Here is an 18,524-nt window from a genome sequence, read left to right on the forward strand (position 1 = left end):
TGCAGTCACTGCTAACCAACCTCCATCTGAGGTAGTCACATGCACAACTTCACTGTTGATGCTGTGGACTCCATTAAAAACTTGAGAAAATATCTGATACTCTGTGTTGGGCTGCAAATCACCTATGATTATAGAGTTTACATCAGCCTGGATCCTTAGAGATCTTCTCTCATCAGTAGAATTCAAGAAGAGGGTATAATACACAACATCTCCTTGCAAATCCTGTAGTGCTAGGAAAAGAAAGGAAAAACATTGGAACATCAACCGGGAAACAGTCAGCAAGTTTCTTATCAACATCTATTGTGAAGAGTAAAACAAATTTTATGCAGACCCTTTAATGTAAAAAAAAGGAAAGCTTCCATCAAGTGCCTTTGGTTTCACCCTTGTAAGCAGTGATGCAAACTGCTCTTCCTAATTTGTCAAAGTTGTTAACAGTCCATCATCGTATCCAACACTACAGAAAGCTTTCCTTCTCTAGGCATCCCCATGATGACAATGGAATATGTGAACTAAACAAATTAATAGGTGAAACCCAATGCAAGCAGTGGTGTGCAGGCCCTGCAGTTTGTTATTGCAAAAGGATGCCTTTCACCCAGATCAAAGGAAGAGAGCAAATCAGATGGCTCCATGGAACTCGTGTAAGATGGAAACCTCAAGGATCTTTTCCTTTTTGCCCCTTCTCTTCAAACAACATTCCCCCACCCCACCCCGCTCCTGTGATAATTCTTGAGCCATGAATAAAGGACCAGTGCCTATGCCTTAAATTCTAGTGATATTCAACTTTACATAGATTGCCTTTTGGCCTTAATGAAAATGAAAAGCTGTGTTATTATTTTAGAATAAACATGGTCATATCATCTACATGTAAAGCTGTAATACACTCAGAAGCATTATATATTCAGGGGAAAAAAACAAATTCTCACATTTCTTCCTAAAATGTGTTTTACCCAGCACTAACTTCCTCAGAGAAAGGAAATAAAAAACAATGTAATTTTCTGGCTGCACAGGGAAGGATATTCACTGATCTGAGCTGATGGATAAGCAACGAATACAGGCAAGTCTTCTCCATTTTAGCAACTGAGATGTCATCTGTTACCTTATCTGTCGTTTGTCAAACAGTTTAAGTTCAGATCTGATCAAATGCAACTGCTTTTCCAGTAAGCACCGAGATGAAAAGAATAATTATGACAAAAACTTTAAGCACTAACACATATTGCTTTAGATGACACACTGTACCGCTGAACAGGACTCAGCTCACTGGGAAACAGCAATGATAAAAGCCAAAAGCATATTTACAGATTCAATAATACATGGGTTTGTCATTGAAATTCTTAATCAAGAATGACATGCTATTTTTAAGTGGTACAGCTACAAGTTTTAAATCCTTAGAAGTTAAAAATCTCCAGTAGGGAAAAGAAAGATAGCAGGGTAACTTATGCTAAGGGCTCCCAAGTTCCCAAAGAAAACATAAAAATAATTTGAAAACTAATATTATGAAAAAAATGAAACATGGATATACAGATAGTTTATATGCTTATTGCAACATAAGAAGTCATAAAACATGATAAGGTTTTCAAATAGTGAATGGCCTTGTCTTGGTGTTAAACTTCTGCATTTACAAACATATATGGAGGAAATTTCTAAGGTATGAATGAAAATAAAACCAGATTGCATTACCTACATCTAGAAGGTCAGGGGTTTAGATTACTAAGGTAATGAAACTTCAGTGAGCTGCTTCAGATCTATTACATTTGTCAGTTTTTATAAGCATTGCTTACTTCAGGCATGCAATTATAAAATAAAGAGACTACATTTGTTGCAATTCAGCACCCAGTCCTCACAAAATCATTTGCATGTAAGTCATGAAGAAATTCCCCACCGCTGTATTAGCAAACCAACTAGAGAAATTGGCTAAATTCATTTTAAGAAGCAGAGCAAAAAGAAAGACAAAGGGGATCCTCACATCGTGAAGGAATGTATATGTAAATTTTTATACAAAGAGATGAAATAGACCACAAAGACTACAGGATTTTTGTGTAGTACTGCTTTATAGATGTCTCATGAGTTTGCATTAACTATTTCTTCACTTTCACTATTCTCGTTCCACAGAAAGAGCATATAATAAATATGAACAAGACTGAGAAACAGCAAAATGTGCACTTTCCCCCCCCCTATTTCTTTCCTCTCTTTTCAAGGACATTTAGGAATATTATAAATCAAGACAAGGACTGTGTTTCCTGTGAGAGCAAGGCAGACCAATGTAAGTGACGGCAGGTTACCATCTAGTTACTGGAATAAATAGTAAACACACTTACTTGGTTTTGACCATTCGACTTCTACAGCAGTATGATTAACAGCACGTGCAACGAGGACACTTCCTTTCTCTGGTAATCCTGCTAATGTAGTAGCTACCACTTCTTCACTTGGTGTATATCCTACCTCGTTGTGCACTATGAGCTTGTACTCGTATGTTGTGTACCTAAGACATTTTAAAAATAATGAAATGGAATGAAAAATGCAGGCATAGAAAATATTTGCTGTAAACCTTCTGTCTGTGCCAAAGTTTTGTGGTTAGTTCTCCTCCTGTAAAAAAATTCAGCCGCATGATGTGCACCAATGAAGACTTTATTAGAGGCATCTATTTTTTGCAAATAAGTCAGCACGATTAACATGGTAACGAAAATAAAACACATTATTTCACTTCTTCATAGTTGTAGCTTCTGAGGTGTTGAGAGATTATAGCTCAATTCAATATGTAATTACAGCAGTGGCAACCTGCCAAAATTTGGATCAGAATTTAATCAAATGAGGCTTTTTTTCTCTTTTGGGAAACCCATTGATTTTTAACTTGTAGAGTCTCATTTGTAAAAGAGATTCTCCACACAGTCAGGACTCTTCTACTACAAAAGCATCCAAAAAAAGCTCCTAGGAGTTCAAACTCATTTAATAACGTAATTTCTTCAGAACTGTGTATATTCCACTTACATAGATTTATGAAATCCTACATGTGTATTTAGTAAACCAAGTAAGTGACTGGCACTTCATCATTATATCAAAGGCATATTAATGTATTTTAAGTGGGATTTCATACTCTCAAATTTAATTTCCTCATAAAAAGCCTCACACAAAACCACACAAGAACTGAAACTCAGGATCATCTTCACATTTTCACTGAAGCTGCAACACGTTGGGATAAATGTCTACAAATACAATAAAGGAACATAGAGTTAATGCCTAATATTTAGAGGTTTTAGTACAAAAAGTCACTCACAGTGTATATTTAATTCATTTTACTTTTTAATATTTACTTTTTTTTAGACACTTTACTAAACACCCCAATTTTCAAAAGAGCTGAGCTTTAATACTCCCACGAGAAGAAAGCAAATTAATGGGAACTCACTAGCTCCACCTGTAACTATAAGCATTGAGGAACAGTGACAATATACATAACACATCTTATTTCTCTCTTTGCAAGTGTATTATTTTCTTGGACACTGTAGCACACATACAATAAAAAAATGACTGCAAAAATATAGCTGCAGGTTGCACAACCCTCCCCAGAAGAAGTGTTCAGGTGTGTCCAAGGGCTAGGCACACTTTTCTGGCCATAGCTCATTCAACCCAACACATCACTGTGCCTAATGACTGGTCACTTGGACCCTGTCAGAATGTATTGCCCCCTCTGAACTGGTAACATAACTGTCTATGCCACTGAAATGAGCCAAACTAAAACCAAAGGAAACTCTATGTGGAATTTCAAACATGGTTGAATGAAAGAAATGGACACTTTGGCAGGATTGATACAAGAACAGCTCCATGATCAGTTATTGCAACAGATGGAAATGAGAAGTGACTTTCAGCAAGTAGGCAATGACAAGCCAGAGGCAGTAGCCTGTGGCTTGGTTCAGTCTATACAATGGCAGGAGCAGAGGTCACATTCTCCTGGTTCACGTTGTGCTCAGGAGGGACACTCACACAGTTTTTACAGAAGTAAGAGGCAAGTTCAGATATTTGAGGGCCAAAGATATACAGCTCTTAAAGCACACCAGCACACAAGCACAGAGAACACTCATCCTGAAAGCATCCATGAGGGTTTTCCCAAGACTTCACCCACTAGAAACCCAATAATTCATGTTTAATCTTCCATTACAATTTCTTGATGTGTTTGTTTGTTTGCCTTAAAGAACAGCAGCCTTGACTTCAAGATGCAGAAACTAAGTTTGGTCAAGAGAAAATGTCTTGCTCTACACTACACAATAAGCACTGCTACATACTGAGGAACAGAACATTCACTCAATTTCTCCACTCTCGACACTCTGCATTTAACTGTGGTGAAGTTAACACAACAAAACCGGGTAAAAAAAGAAACATTGCTGAAACCAAGTCGCAAATGTCTCCCATCTAGGAATTCTTGAACATCCATTCTGCCTGTGCTCTGACTTTGCCAACACACAAATTTAGAGTACATGTACACATAAATTTAAATGGTTTGATTGCATGAGCATATCAATGCTAAAATTTCACAAGATTTTTATTTTCATTTGTTTTTCAGAGCAAAGCAATATATGAGTCAAGAATGACAGACTAAGAATAAATCCCTGCATATTAGAATGATTAATACCAAAGATGATGGCAAAAAATATTTCATTACATAATTAATATGTTCACTACATAAAGACACTAGAAATACTTTGAACTATTAAACATACACTATACAAAATGCCAGCATTTGTTTTTATAGTTTTTGTAATCTCACCTGCTAAGACCCTTATCTTCATAAAACCACTGAGTTCCTGAGTAAATATTGTGCCACAGATTTAAATCTTCAGGGGGATTTGATGCAAGTGGTTGCTGGATTTTACGTCTCAGGAGCTCATATCTAACACAAAAGACAAGCAGAACACCAGGATTATCTCAACTAATGTTATTACACAAAAAAAAAAAAAATCAACCAGTTTTTTTAAAGCCACACATTATTTTGTTTTTACAGCTGTAAACTTTCTGAGATAAACATTCTTGTTAATGTTTCATGATTTAAAACATTCAATTACTTAAAAAAAAACCAAACCCTACTTTGAAAATGGAAAATGAAGCACTTCCATTTGAAAAATATTAGTTTATTTAATGATTTACAGACTTTAATCTTTGTGGAAATGTTATGAAGATCAAGTCCAAACAGCCCCATAACAGTATCTTATGCAGATTTGCATGATATTCACAGGTTATTCCAGAATATGAAATGATAAGGTATCTTTCTTGCAGATGTACTGCAACATATAGCATTGCAATTACTATTTTACTACTAGTAGCAACTTAAGTGTGCCTTTGTACTTAATGTGCTTTTGCAAATAACCACAGTGCAAATTATGGGTAAAAACAGGCACAGAATGAGTTAACTCATTTTGATCCATCTATAGGCCTTAGCAAGGCACCTTTGTATTTGGGTAGACATTCATGGTGCGAGAAAGTACCCTGAAAGACCAGACTATTTCATCCTGGTTTTAATTGTTATCTGAACCTCTATTCCTGTCTCTGTTCCAAACAGCAGGTCAGCCAAAGCCCATCTTTCATCAGGTCAGCCATGAGACTGCCTGATTTGGAAAAGACACTTTTCACCAAGGCTGCATCACACACTTTTTCATCATCTTTTACACAAAACCTTCATGGAATTTGACAAAAATTAAACCATTTAATGTCTACACAAACTAAAGGGGATAGAGAGTATTATAGTTTGCATTTCCTAATCATTCTAGCAGATTACAAAGGAAACTATACTCTAAAGGAAACAAAATTAGATATATTTGTTAAAAATCTTTAAGATTATTATTCCTTATTGCATTTCACAGGACATTTTAATTTTTTTTGTTCCATTTGATAGTGGTGTTTTATTTGTAAGGCGTTACATGTTTGTACCTTTCCTACCAGCTATAGAACCAGTCTGGATTTGCTTTCAATGGTGAGTTGCAGTTTTAATCAAACTATTGTTACAACAGTGTTTCCACTCATGCCCAGTAAATTAGGGTCATATGCATATATTCACTTAAATACACAACTTGATTCTCTGAAGCGCTGAGCTGCTGTGCTTCATCCTGTCCCCGCCCCCCATTTTGGAAAGCTGCTACTGTTAAATTCTAGACAAAAGTATGTAGATACTCAGGCAGATCTTAAAGGCTGTCATTTCAAGTGTGTATTTGTGAAAATGTTTCCCTGTTTAAGTATTCTGCAGAATACATTGGTGTGGGTCAGCACTCTGCTGCAATGATCATGCCGATCAATGGCTTCATGTGTAATTTGACACTTTTTAATGTTAAGATCATCTCCAGTTTGGAGAGGAAATGTTGGACAACACCATTCCAGATTTGAAACCGTGAATTAAGAGGTATTTAACAGGTACTGTATACAGTGATCTTGTATTCCTTCAAAACCAGAAATCAACTGAGATGCAGTTTTACAAGAGATCTGAGGCTTCCTGTGCTCCATGGCAGGTAGGATGTACGTGCACAACTTCCAACAACTTTCAGCCTTGAATTTAGGGAATAATCCTCAACAGCTACAAGCAAGCATTGTGCCACTTAGTGATGCCAAACCAAATCATTGCAGAAATTGGGATTATAACTTTAGAAATTAAACAGTAAAAACTAATGAAACTCAAACTCTGTCAAAAAAAATCAGATGACTTTATAAGAAGAACTCTCACATGAGTGGTTCATTAGTGTCAGTCCAAAGACAGATCGTTACAGTTTTATAGGAAACAATCCTGGCATATTCTGTCCAGTATATTTCATAGAAGAGTCATGAAAAACATCAAATCTTTTTGAATGCTGAGTGCTGATCATGTGTAAATCACCCCCACTGGCAGCTGCTGCTGCTACTCTGCTTGCTGCAGACTTCTTGTTCCATCATGCTGTACAGAGCAGCTGCTTCAGTGGTTGTTCTTGTTGAGGGCAGCATGGCACACCATGAAAGAAATGAAATCTGCAGATGTAGGTCGTGCTGATTTACTTCAATAATCTATGGTAAAATGGTCATGTTGTTAACCCCGGAATAACAGGGACCGCTTTTCTGAAACTTCAAATTTTACTGTAGAACAATCATCGTTTCATTCAGTTGTAGTGTGCTCTAATTAAGCCTGAAGAAAAAGTCAAGCTACTGTGCTGTAATAACATACGCAACTGAAATGGCATTACATGATAATTATTGAACCCATCAGTGCACCTAGAAGAGAGCTAGCAACCAGAACATATGGAGAGAGTTATAATTCCATGCACAGTGTTTCATGATACGTTAAAGCACTAGAAGGAAAGATTTGACATTTTTTATTGGGTATATATAAAGATATATTTGTCTTTATAAACCTTTATGCACTCAAATCCATATTTTTTTAATGTATATCTACACACACGCACTCAGTAATCAACATTTAAATCAAGATCCCCATTCCAACATTGCAGAAAAATCTCAGAGGAGATGCCTTTCTTTGGTTCCTGTGGTGAAATCCAGCCTGCTATATTCAGCACTTATTTCATTTCCTATTTTGGCTATGAACCCTAAATTCTAGGATTTTAACTTCCATTTTTCTCATGCACTGTCTCATTTATAACTTATTCATCACTTAAGTTTTGAAGATTATTTTATGTCATCACACTTCCAAATGGTCACTTTCTTTTAATGTGGAATAACCCACATAGAGTATTGAGAATATTGGATGTGTTAGTTACTCATATTTACAGAGATCTCATATTTTTCTCATCATTTTGTCAGTGGAACTTGTTGCCTGAACTCATCACCAAAAAGTGGCTGATGCTGCAGCCCAAATTAGTTATGACTTTGCAAATATCCTGTGCTTACTACTTCTGGTTTTTCAAACAGCACTGATCTGAAAGACCCAGAGCCTTCCAGCACAGACAACACACTTGCTCTTTGCTGAGCCCTAAAGAGAAACTTCAAAATGTCAGAAATTAAGAGATCACAACACAAAGCTTGCATCACTCAGAATTTTCTGAGTTGGATTTAGGTATGGAAAAGACAACTGCTATTTCAGCTGCAACTTACCTCAGATAAGGACCATTTGGCCTTAGTGGTGGTTGCCAAGAAATGGCTATAAAGGAGTCACTGATTGGAGTCACAGACAACGGACTAACACTCTGAGGAATGGTTGAAGGTGTCGTCACTCTCGTAGGCAAACTCTCCGTGCAGCCTCCTAGAAAGCCATCACCTCCAGTACAAGCTATTACAGTGACAGAGTAGTTTGTATAGGGTATAAGATTAGTCACCAAATGACTTAACCTTGAGGAAGGGTTCCCAGTAATGACAATTCGTGGATCAGGCATGCGAATCTCATAATTAAGGATTTCTCCGTTCTGTATCAGAGGAGGTTTCCACGAGACCTGAAGGAGGAGGGGGAAAAAAAATAATTAAAATAACAGATTTCAGAAATACAGACACAACATGCTACAGATGGACAGAAGCGGGATTTGAAGATGTTCTTTTCCTTCTTCATCAAAATAGACTTTTATTTTTAAATGTACATCAGTTAGAAATCTAATCTTTAATTTTAGTGAGATTTGCAGTAACAGCTGTAGCCATTGAAAAATCTATTTTGTTTCACCAGTAAAATGTGAATGCTCCATGTCACTCAAAATTCCATGACACGTTCAGATACATTAGCAAAAGTTATTATTATAGGTATCACTGTCACTTTCTTAAGGTGTATTACCTGGTGTGCTCATCTATTAGTGGCAGAGTAAAACCAAATCTTATTTTGCGTTTGCACAATTTTCAGAAATATATAACTGCATTAGCTCCTATAAGAAAACAGATTTTCCGGCACTCTTTATATGAGGAAATATGTAGGTTTTTCCTTTTATTATTCATTAACAAATTACACTGGTAAGTATCAGACAAAGAAGAGGCACAATTTTCCATTTTAAAAGCTATAAAATTATACTGAGAAAACTTTATCACAAAAAGATTGAAAATTGCATACAGAATTAATGTTTTTTATATATTTATATATATACATACACACACACACACACATATGTATACATACTCATACTGCTACTCTCACTGTGGTTTTACTTTTACTAAACTGAGGTTAGGTGGGGGTTTTTTTAAGTTTTGCTTTTTTTTTCTTTTAAAGCACATTGTTATATATATTTATTCTTACCGGCTCCACTGAGGAATCACTCAAATCATTGCACTATAAAGTGCAAGATTGTTCTAAATTCTTTTTTAAGGCTTTCTGCCATGGTACCACAACAGAGGGGACTTCAGACTGACATAATAACGGCATGTAACTATATTAAGAATCTCAAACTTTCATAAAGGTAGTGTAAAAGCATCTATTCATCCTTATTTCCCTAGAAGTCCCAGTGCAGAAACCACAGCAGCTTTGCTTTGCTCTGAGGCTGCTTTCCTTGCCGTTCACCCACTAAACTATAATAATTGCTGTCTCTCTTCCTCCCAAGTACGGGATAATTAAGGATTGAATCCAACATAGCAAAGAACATAGAAATGGAGAAAATCTAGATATACATAGATATGCACAAAACCTAGGTTTGCATAGAACAAAATGAAGAAAGACAATATTGAAGCGTTAAATAGTAATACCAAGATACTTTAGTATCCGTTAATTTGAATGTATCTTTTAAAATGTATATGCACAATTACACACAGCTATGGAAACAGAGAAGCTTGATTTATGAAATGATTTTTTAAAAACCCTTGGGGATTACAAAATGTTATATCTTAGGTACAGAGGGACCTCTTGGGCCATCAGACTTGTAAGAAACCTGGCAGCAAAGTGCAGGAGAAAGCTGAAGGGTTTTGATAACAGAATCTGGAATACTATTAAACAGAGAATTAGAAACAGGGTGATCTTGAGTAAAGGCAGGAAAACCAAGATTATTGGTGCCCACATAGGAAAGGCTTAGCTCTGGCTAATTATCAAATGCTCTATTCAGATTTCTGTTACTTCTGGCCCCAAATCATGATCAAACAAATAAAGAACATACTAATGATAAAGCAATGAAAAATTTCACAGAGGGTAGGAATTGATTCTGTACCATTTTGATAGACACTGAGCAAATCTCTCATTTTGAAGTAGTTCATGTAATCTAGTCATAAGCCTAGGAAACGGAAAAGAACGGATGATTAGCACAGACAACAGAAAAGGTTTTCAAGTACACCTCTGTACTGGATTTGGTTGGGAAGAGCTATCTTCATAGCAGCTACTGCGAGGCTGTTTTGGTTTTGTGCTGAAAACAGTGTTGATAACAAAGAGATGTTTTTGTTATTGCTGAGCAGTGCTCACAAAGCATCAAGGTCTTTTCTGTCTCTCACCCCCATAACAGAGCAAGAGGCAAAGGACATAAGTAGAAACAAGGGAAGCAAATGCAAAGAAAAGTAAGAGATACATAATCAGAAATTGCAACGGTGCACACACAGGCTGTACAATCCTTGGACATGCAAGGATGGAGAATTTGATATAAAAATTTAACTGGACACTGCCCTGAGCTGCCTGCTGAGGGTGCACAACGAATTGAGAGGGGACACAGCTGGGACAGCTCACCCCAGATGATGAAAGGGATCTCCCATACTACACGGTATCATGTTCAGTACATAAAGCTGGCAGGAGAAGAGAGAAGGGGGTATGTTCGGAGTGATGGCATTTGTCTTCCCAAGTAACAATTATATGTGATGGAGCTCTGCTTTCTTGGAGAGGGCTGAATATCTGCCTGCCTGTAAGAAGTTGTGAATGATTTCCTTGTTTTGCTTTGCTTGTGCATGCAGCTTTTGCTTTACCCGTTAAACTGGTTTTATACCAGCCCACAAGTTTTCTCACCTTTACTCTTCCAATTATCTTCCCCATCCCATAGTAGAGGGAGTGAGCAAGTGCCTGTATGAGAGTTGGTTGCTGGATGGGGTTAAACCATGACAAGGTAGAAAGCACGTAGGTCAATAAATTTCAGGTGAGATTTTTTCCAACTCCAGTGCTTTTTGTTGCTACCATACTGCACACACTGGATGCATTGTCTGTGTCACAGAAAGAGGGGAATGAGCATGATTCACCTTTAGTTTCAGGGACATCTCTTTGAAGCTGCTGGAAGAAGCACAGATGATTTTAAGGTCTGACACATCACAGCAAAACACTCACATATGCAACCATGATTATGTTAATGTTGTTTGAGGTGTAGCACCTATCCTAAAATTCTGCCTCGGTGAAGATAATATATTTGCAGTCTTTTTTAGGAATATTAATAAAGAAAATCTGTCATTATTGGTGAAAAAAGCCTTCTTACTTGTTGCCTAATGCAAGGTGGCTTCTAATAAAAGAACTGTATGCCAAATACTTTGGAAAATTCCTCCTAATACTCTCTCAGAAGAGAAAATTGTCTAAAAACATTCACCTTGTACCAAATCTGTTGTGGTTTAACCCCAGCCAGCAGCTGAGTACCATGCAGCCACTCACTCACTCCCTCACCAGCAGGATCAGGGAGAGAATAGGAAGGGTAAAAGCTAGAAAACTCATGGGTTGAGATAAAGACAGTAATATGAAAAGCAAAAGAAGCCATGCACACAAGCAAAGAAAAACAAGGAATTAATTCACTGCTTCCCATGGGAAGGCAGGTGTTCAGCCATCTCCAGGAGAGCAGGGCCCCATAACACATAACAGTGACTTGGGAAGACAAACGTCATCAATCCAAACCTTTCCCCTGCTTCTTCTTTCCCCTAGTTTTATATACAGAGCATGAGGTCATATGGTTGGGAATATTTCTTTGATCAGATGAGGTCAGCTGTCCCAGCTGTGTCTCCTCCCAGCTTGCCAGGCATTCCCAGTCTCCTCACCAGCATGGCAGTACAAACAGCAGAAAAGGTCTTGGCTCTGTGCAAGTCCTGCTCAGCAATAACAAAAACATCTCTATATTATCAACCCTTTGTTCAGCACAAATCCAAAACACAGCCCCATAACTAGCCACTGTGAAGAAAATTAACTCTACCCTAGCTGAAACCAGCACACAAATCTTATTTCCTGGAAGACAGGGGGAGTAATTTTTTAATCATGTTTCATTTTAGATGCCTAACTTTTATGTCTAAAACCAAAATATTACTCTAATACAACTTGTGATAGATTCACCATATACTGTAACCCCTTCACATAAAGGAACAGATTAATAAGATGGCAGGAGAACAGATGTTGCTCCAGAACCTCAGCTCCTGAGTTTTATAGTGTGTGTATTAGCTGGTATACTTGAAAAAACTCCCAGGTGTTACTTCACATCATGTGCTGTGCACTAGCAGATAGAATATCTCATACTGAAAGTAACAGAAATGCTTCATGGTTTTACACAGGGAAATTTCTTTTTTTTTTTCCTAAGAGAAATGAAAACCCATATGAACAAGAAATTATTCAGCCAGCAGCACATACAGTGCAACTTATTTTTGTCTGGTCGTGGATATCTTATACTAACTTTGGTTAGTATATTTTGAACTAGATAATGGGGATGACCAAGGGTACTTCCAGACACTGCTGTGTCCCTTGACCTGCTTAGAATTATCTATGTCACCTGGGAACGACAGGACACGCAATCCTTCACAAACATCTCTTGTCAAGAGCCTGACCCATACAGTGTAAATGAAGATGACGGAGACAGCCTGATTAACACACGTGGCACTACTGGACCTCTTCTCCACTTTGATGTGCCAAGGTTTGAGGTAAGAGCTTGGCAATGCATGAAAGAGGGAAAGCTCACTAGACAGGCTGTGTTGGAAGCAGTAACAGTTTGTTCATTGATTTGAAGCTCAGCACTGAGACCATGAAAGAGGATGCCCATGAGGAAGAGAGAATAAGGTAACTACTGGGAGAGATTAACTGATTCAATGTAATGACTCTGGAAGCTTTCATTTAAAGATCAAAGGACCTTATTTTCTCCACCACAAAATTTAAAGAGACAGAAATTAGTCATTTTCTCCCCATTAAACAGTTATAACCTTGGAATTTTTTTCCTTTTTTGACAGCAGTTGGAACCCTGCAACTTAATTCTGAGCTACGTGAAGAGAGGCATTGGCACATGTGTAGCTATTTTACTGTTCAGGCCTGGCTTCGACAGTTTGCTTTTAAATCAGCATGTTTGGCTTCATTTTATTCTCATTTCTCCTAGCTATTGCTTGTAACATCTACAAACAGAATGTAATAAATATACTACTGAGAGCTTTTCACTGTTGGTCTCAAAGCACACTGTAAGTCTCAAATTGCAAATATTATTATTCCAGTTTTAGAGATGTAAAGACTAAATCTGAGAATAACTCACATATCAGAAAAAAGCAAAACTCCAAAAAAAGACCTGCTACCCTAATTCTGCATTCCAGCCAATGGACTAGAGTCCTCTGACCATACTCCAGCCCCACAAAAGCAGCTGGGAGATGAACTTCCTCCTAAGTTCTTATCTGTCTTAACAGAAATTGTAGTGGGATTCAATCAAGAACCAGGATCATACCAGAAATGCAAATTCTGACAGAGGTCACTGATAATTAGGCTCATACACTTAGCACATGAGTTACATCCAACTTCAGCAAGGACTACCACAGAAGAATAGCGTGACCAAGTTTGCAGTAACAGATTGCTACTACAAAAACTTCTGGAACAACTTAGCTGGAGTACTGAGAAAGCTGAAAGAACATTTTTTATGATTCTAAACACCTACCCTAGAGTGTTTCAACTATATCAAAGGCAGAGGTATGTAGCTGATGAAACCCTGATTAGTTCACCCCACTGTATAATCTGTACCAAATGTGCAAGCTGTGCAAGAAATCACAATCCTAACATGTGGAAAACCTCTAGTGTGCAAGTTAAGGTTGTTCCTATGGGTGTTGGAATATCCTAAGTTACTCAAGCAGCACTTATGTGCCAAATGAACCAAGGTCTCACTGACCTTAGCAGCATCATATGGCAATCTTCACACAAGGATTGATTGCTCCTAAACAATTTTCCCTGATGAACCAGGCATACCTGCATGAAACTGGAAGTGTGGTGAACAAAGTCCAACCCCCCTTTTTTTTCCTTCCCAGTATGAAGCTGTTACTGCATCTCCCTTTAGCATACAAAGCCTAGGTATTAGTGTTGTTTGTATTCTCAAAATTATGTTCTTGGCTAACTGCAGACTGAAGTATTTGGAGAATGAAATGGCAACAGAGGATTTTAACCTGGAAGAGAAGAAGGGTCATCACAGTCTCATTCTCAGCCACACAGTAACCTGCAGAGGAGAAACACTGAAGGATCATCTCACTGTTAGTCGACAACTTCAGTGATCATGGAGTGATCTGTAATCAGAAGCAACTTAACAGGGCAGCAAACATTAATGAGTGAGATAAAAAAGCAGCTCCAGAACATGTGCCTATAACTTATTCTGTAGGAAGAAAATGGATAAGGAAAATACATTATTTTTCAAACTCTAACTACGGGGTATATTGCCTTAAATGTGTCAGCTGAAATCTCTTCCTGTGTATTTTAGCCCCAGCCTGTTTACAAAACAACAGGCATTTAGCAGTCCACTATCCAGCTTCTGTGGTGATGAAGAACAGAAGACACCTATAAAAATAGGGCCTTGTTTATTTCCGTTTGCTCACTTGCATATCCAGTTTAGTAGTCAAATTTGAGACATAGCTACTAGAAGAGTTTATTGCTCTGTAGCAATAAATGATAATCTATTGCACTGAAAGAGTACAGTTGGCAACTCTTGAAGATCCTGTGGACAGCAAATTAATGACACTGTTCAATCTGCAGGGTGGAATATCAGCCTTCTTTGCTTCAGTTTCTTCTATACAAAGAAAAGAATGGCAGGTGAACTGTAAAGTAAGAGATTGTCATCTCTTTGTAACAACAAACGTGAATGACAATGGAATTAAAAAGCCTGTAACTCTTCCTCAGTCGGAGAAGACATGAGGAAATACTTAGGAAAAATAAATAATCCAAGAAAAATCAATTACATGATATTGAATCAATATGCAAAAAAAAATAAAAGGAATTAGAAAGATGAATGACAGTTTAGTGCTACAGAATCACCAGGGTCCTTTATTTTTCGCAGGCAACATATACAATATATACTAAGAGAGAAGTCAATGAAATAATAATATTTTTTTATTTTTCTCATTTTGTATCTAATCAAATTACAGGAAGTTTCAGTAAATGATGTTATTGTGAAAGAATATCATAGCACAAGAACTATATGTCAATGAAGGACTTATTCCATCCAACCAGGATGAAACCATTATCTTATAATCTCTTTAAGCATCAAAAAGGAAAAAAATTCATTCCCCTTGAGAGAAACATCAGGAGTACATACAGCTTATACCAACTTCTATCTTGAGAAAAAATTTACATGAAGAATGACAGGAAATGGCTGCAGTTTTTTTTCTATCAGGGTCCAGCTGGTGGCACTGGTCAGTGAGGGAGAACAAAATAGGCCAATGTGAATCGGCACATCTCTGCTTAAGCCAATAATCAAGACTACACCTGCCTTCCCAGGACAAAGTCCTCAAGAAAGAACCCCAGCAGTGAAAGGGAATTGGTCCTATCAAAATTATAAGGGCAAAGTTGGACAATTAGCACACTACAGTTAATTCAGTTCAGTGTACCCAGCCACATAAAGCTTTTCCTACACAAAGAACTCCATTACATAATTATTCACTGTGTAAACCAGCCTCTTTCTCAAGCCACTCAACCTAGGTACATTCTTGAATGTCATATCAGTGTGAAGTGTGAGATTGAAGCAGCACAGCAATTGCAAACCCTCACAAGAAAAGGAAACAATTTCTTTTCTACTTCTGTACATTAGAGTATAGCAAATCTTGTGTAACAGGAATAATGTTCATGGCATTGGCATATACTAAATAAACGGCTTTTGCAGTTGCTGAATACCTCCACTTCACTTTGGCATTTAATCAACCACAAAAGCAGTTTATTGCGCATTATACTCCGCTACCATGAACATTATCAATTCAGCAAATATTAAAAAATATCATGCAGGTGTCACCAAAATGGGTACTTTAAAAATTATTGACAGCTTTACACTTTCTGTTGCACAAAAGAAAGCAAGTTAAATGTTATGGAGAGATATTGGTCCATTCTGATTAAAATTAAATGTTAAAGGAGCATATACACATCAGACGTGTTTATGATGAGAGTGACCTCCTGTGCTGATATTTTCCTCCTTGCAGAGTGAAAGCTTTGGTCTATGAAAATAAGCTGTATACTCAAGTGAGTACTATCCTGGAGCATTTTGAATTCTTCACATCCTCGAATCATTTATATTGATTCTATGACTGAATAAAGGGATGGAAATATGTTTCTCTTTTTTGTGAATTCTCTCTGTTTTCAGTAGAAGTAAATATTTGCACTCATGGTTTAGGGATTGGTTGCACTGACAGCTGAAAGCCTCTATTGATTTGCGACCGTGGCTTGGTAAAGGAGCCTCTTGCTAATCTTTCCCACAGTGCCCTTCTGATACCTCCCGATCTAACCTGGGAGGACAGCTCTTTCTAGGGGAAGAGGTAATTAAAATCTCCTTCCAAAAGAGACGGCTTGTTTTCCACCCTCTGCTTAAGAGTTACTGTCGTTGACACGGAGTAAGATAAGAGCACTGTACAGCACAAAGGATTCCACAAATTTGATTTGAACACTGCATAGATGATATATGCATTGCAGGTGTGGTGGGCTTGGTCTACTCAGCAGGGAAAGTATGCCTTTCTAGGATTCTCACTAGAGCTTAAAGGCATCAATGTAAAGCAGTTTCAAACCAAATCCATCCTATTTCCACACAGGAAACCTCGTCCAGTATTGCACAGTTGTTCTGCCTGTGCAACTAGCGTATATCCGGGGTGAAGGGACACACTGGGTTTGCAGAGCAGCTATTCAGATCTATAAGCCTAGTTTAAGAGAGTAGGGCAAAAAACCCCAAATGTTTTGCAAACAGGTGCTACCTTGTTCTTCTTGTATTGTCCCAGTACACAGCATACACACAAGACAGCCCCAGAGACATGGCACAGCCCACTGGATGGTCTTACTACTCTTGACATGAATTTGCCATAAAAGTGCAGAGAAAGAAACAACACCACCAATAGCAAGCTAATCCATTTGACAGATCTGTAAGAAGACCAACAAGCAAGATGAAATTCCTCTGGTGCTCCCATCTGCAAACACGCAGAAGGTGAGAAAACTACTGGGTGCAACAAGCCTTATCTGTTATCTCTTCAGTGATGAAGTGCAATGAACTCTTCTGCAACTTGTTTCAATTTTTCTTTCAATTGTTTTAAGACATAATATAGAATAACAAAATAGAATAATAAATGCTAAAAAAATAAATAAATATCTTGCTGACCTGGCCAAGTAAGAGAAATGTTAAGATTTTTAAGAAGTCTTGGAATCTTAGAAATCAGAAATGATGTCGCAGCCATGGGATACCCTCTGCACAGGAACTTTACCAAGTATTCCCAACTTTCGATCAGTTGTGATGAATATCAAATGGAACAACATTATGCAAAATAAAATACTTGATAAATACAAGAATTTATGTCTGTATGAGCAAAGAATACTAATGTTTTGTACACTGAGAGAGAGAATTCAGCAGGAGAAGAGATACTCAGAAGAGAGTAATTTGGAAAGGCATATACATAAGTCACTTTTTTCAATTCAATGCTGCCACCTGTAACTATTTTGAACACTTTAACTTAAATATTTAAAATTAATAAAAATTAACAGTAAAAATTAATCATGGAAATAAAATCATCCAGGCTTCAGGATCTTTGATGGAAAATAGTCTTAACAGAACAAAAAAGTATTTGTCTCCAGGTGGGAAAAAGCAAGCCTGAGATTACAAGAGCAGCAGTGACACAAAATAGGACCACTACTCATACAGGAGTTCATACAATATAGACACTAAAGGGCTTTAAAGAGTTTTGAATGATAATGACAGACTGGGGAAGAACAAGGAAAAGAAGCATTTGAACTCTTCAGTAAGAAAAAAACCCAAACTTTAAAAGAAATGTTATATTGAAACTAAATTATCATAGAGTGTTGCCTGACTTCAGATTTCAGAAGAAATAAATGACCAAACTGACCTTTAGAATTGGTAGATTACTTAATCTTGGAGCTGAGCAAAATACAATAAAAATACAACTGAATATACACCTCTGATCTCAGGAAAAGACATCCAGTAAAGAATGGTACAACTTCTGATAACTCACAGGCTTTAAAATTAGGACCAAGTGTTGACTGCACTTGGAGAAATAAAAAGAGGGGTAAGATATAAAATTATTATGCTCTTATTACGTTAACTGAAATTTTAAAAGTTGCAGTGACTTATTCTTTGTGCTTGGAGTTGGAGCCAGTGTGCTCAGGCAGTAAAATGTGGACATGTGTGTAAACATGCTATTGAACTAAAGCTACTATTTATTCATCATTGCAGCTTTGGGTAAATGCATGAAAAATGCTTTACTATAAATTGTGGTGTATATTAAGATATATC

The 18,524-nt window shown here is 37.3% G+C and overlaps 1 protein-coding gene across 9 annotated transcripts in view; it reads right to left on the reverse strand.

Annotated features, from left to right (window-relative positions):
• Positions 1 to 18,524, reverse strand: part of USH2A (usherin) — a 379,342-nt gene that overhangs the window by 109,180 nt on the left and 251,638 nt on the right. For all 9 annotated transcript variants that reach the window (XR_007903998.1, XR_007903997.1, XM_051783908.1 and 6 more), the window contains 4 exons: positions 8,053 to 8,387; positions 4,757 to 4,879; positions 2,316 to 2,479; positions 21 to 230 (listed from right to left, as the gene is read on the reverse strand). Coding sequence is in view for 7 of the 9 variants with exons in the window: in XM_051783908.1 (XP_051639868.1) it covers positions 21 to 230; positions 2,316 to 2,479; positions 4,757 to 4,879; positions 8,053 to 8,387 (832 nt within the window). In the remaining 2 variants the exon portion in view is untranslated. The remainder of the gene's footprint in view (positions 1 to 20; positions 231 to 2,315; positions 2,480 to 4,756; positions 4,880 to 8,052; positions 8,388 to 18,524) is intronic.

The sequence above is a fragment of the Manacus candei genome, unplaced genomic scaffold (assembly GCF_025592945.1).
Source record: "Manacus candei isolate 608988 ecotype Guabito, Panama unplaced genomic scaffold, ASM2559294v1 h1tg000017l, whole genome shotgun sequence".
In the NCBI taxonomy this organism is placed as follows: domain Eukaryota; kingdom Metazoa; phylum Chordata; class Aves; order Passeriformes; family Pipridae; genus Manacus; species Manacus candei.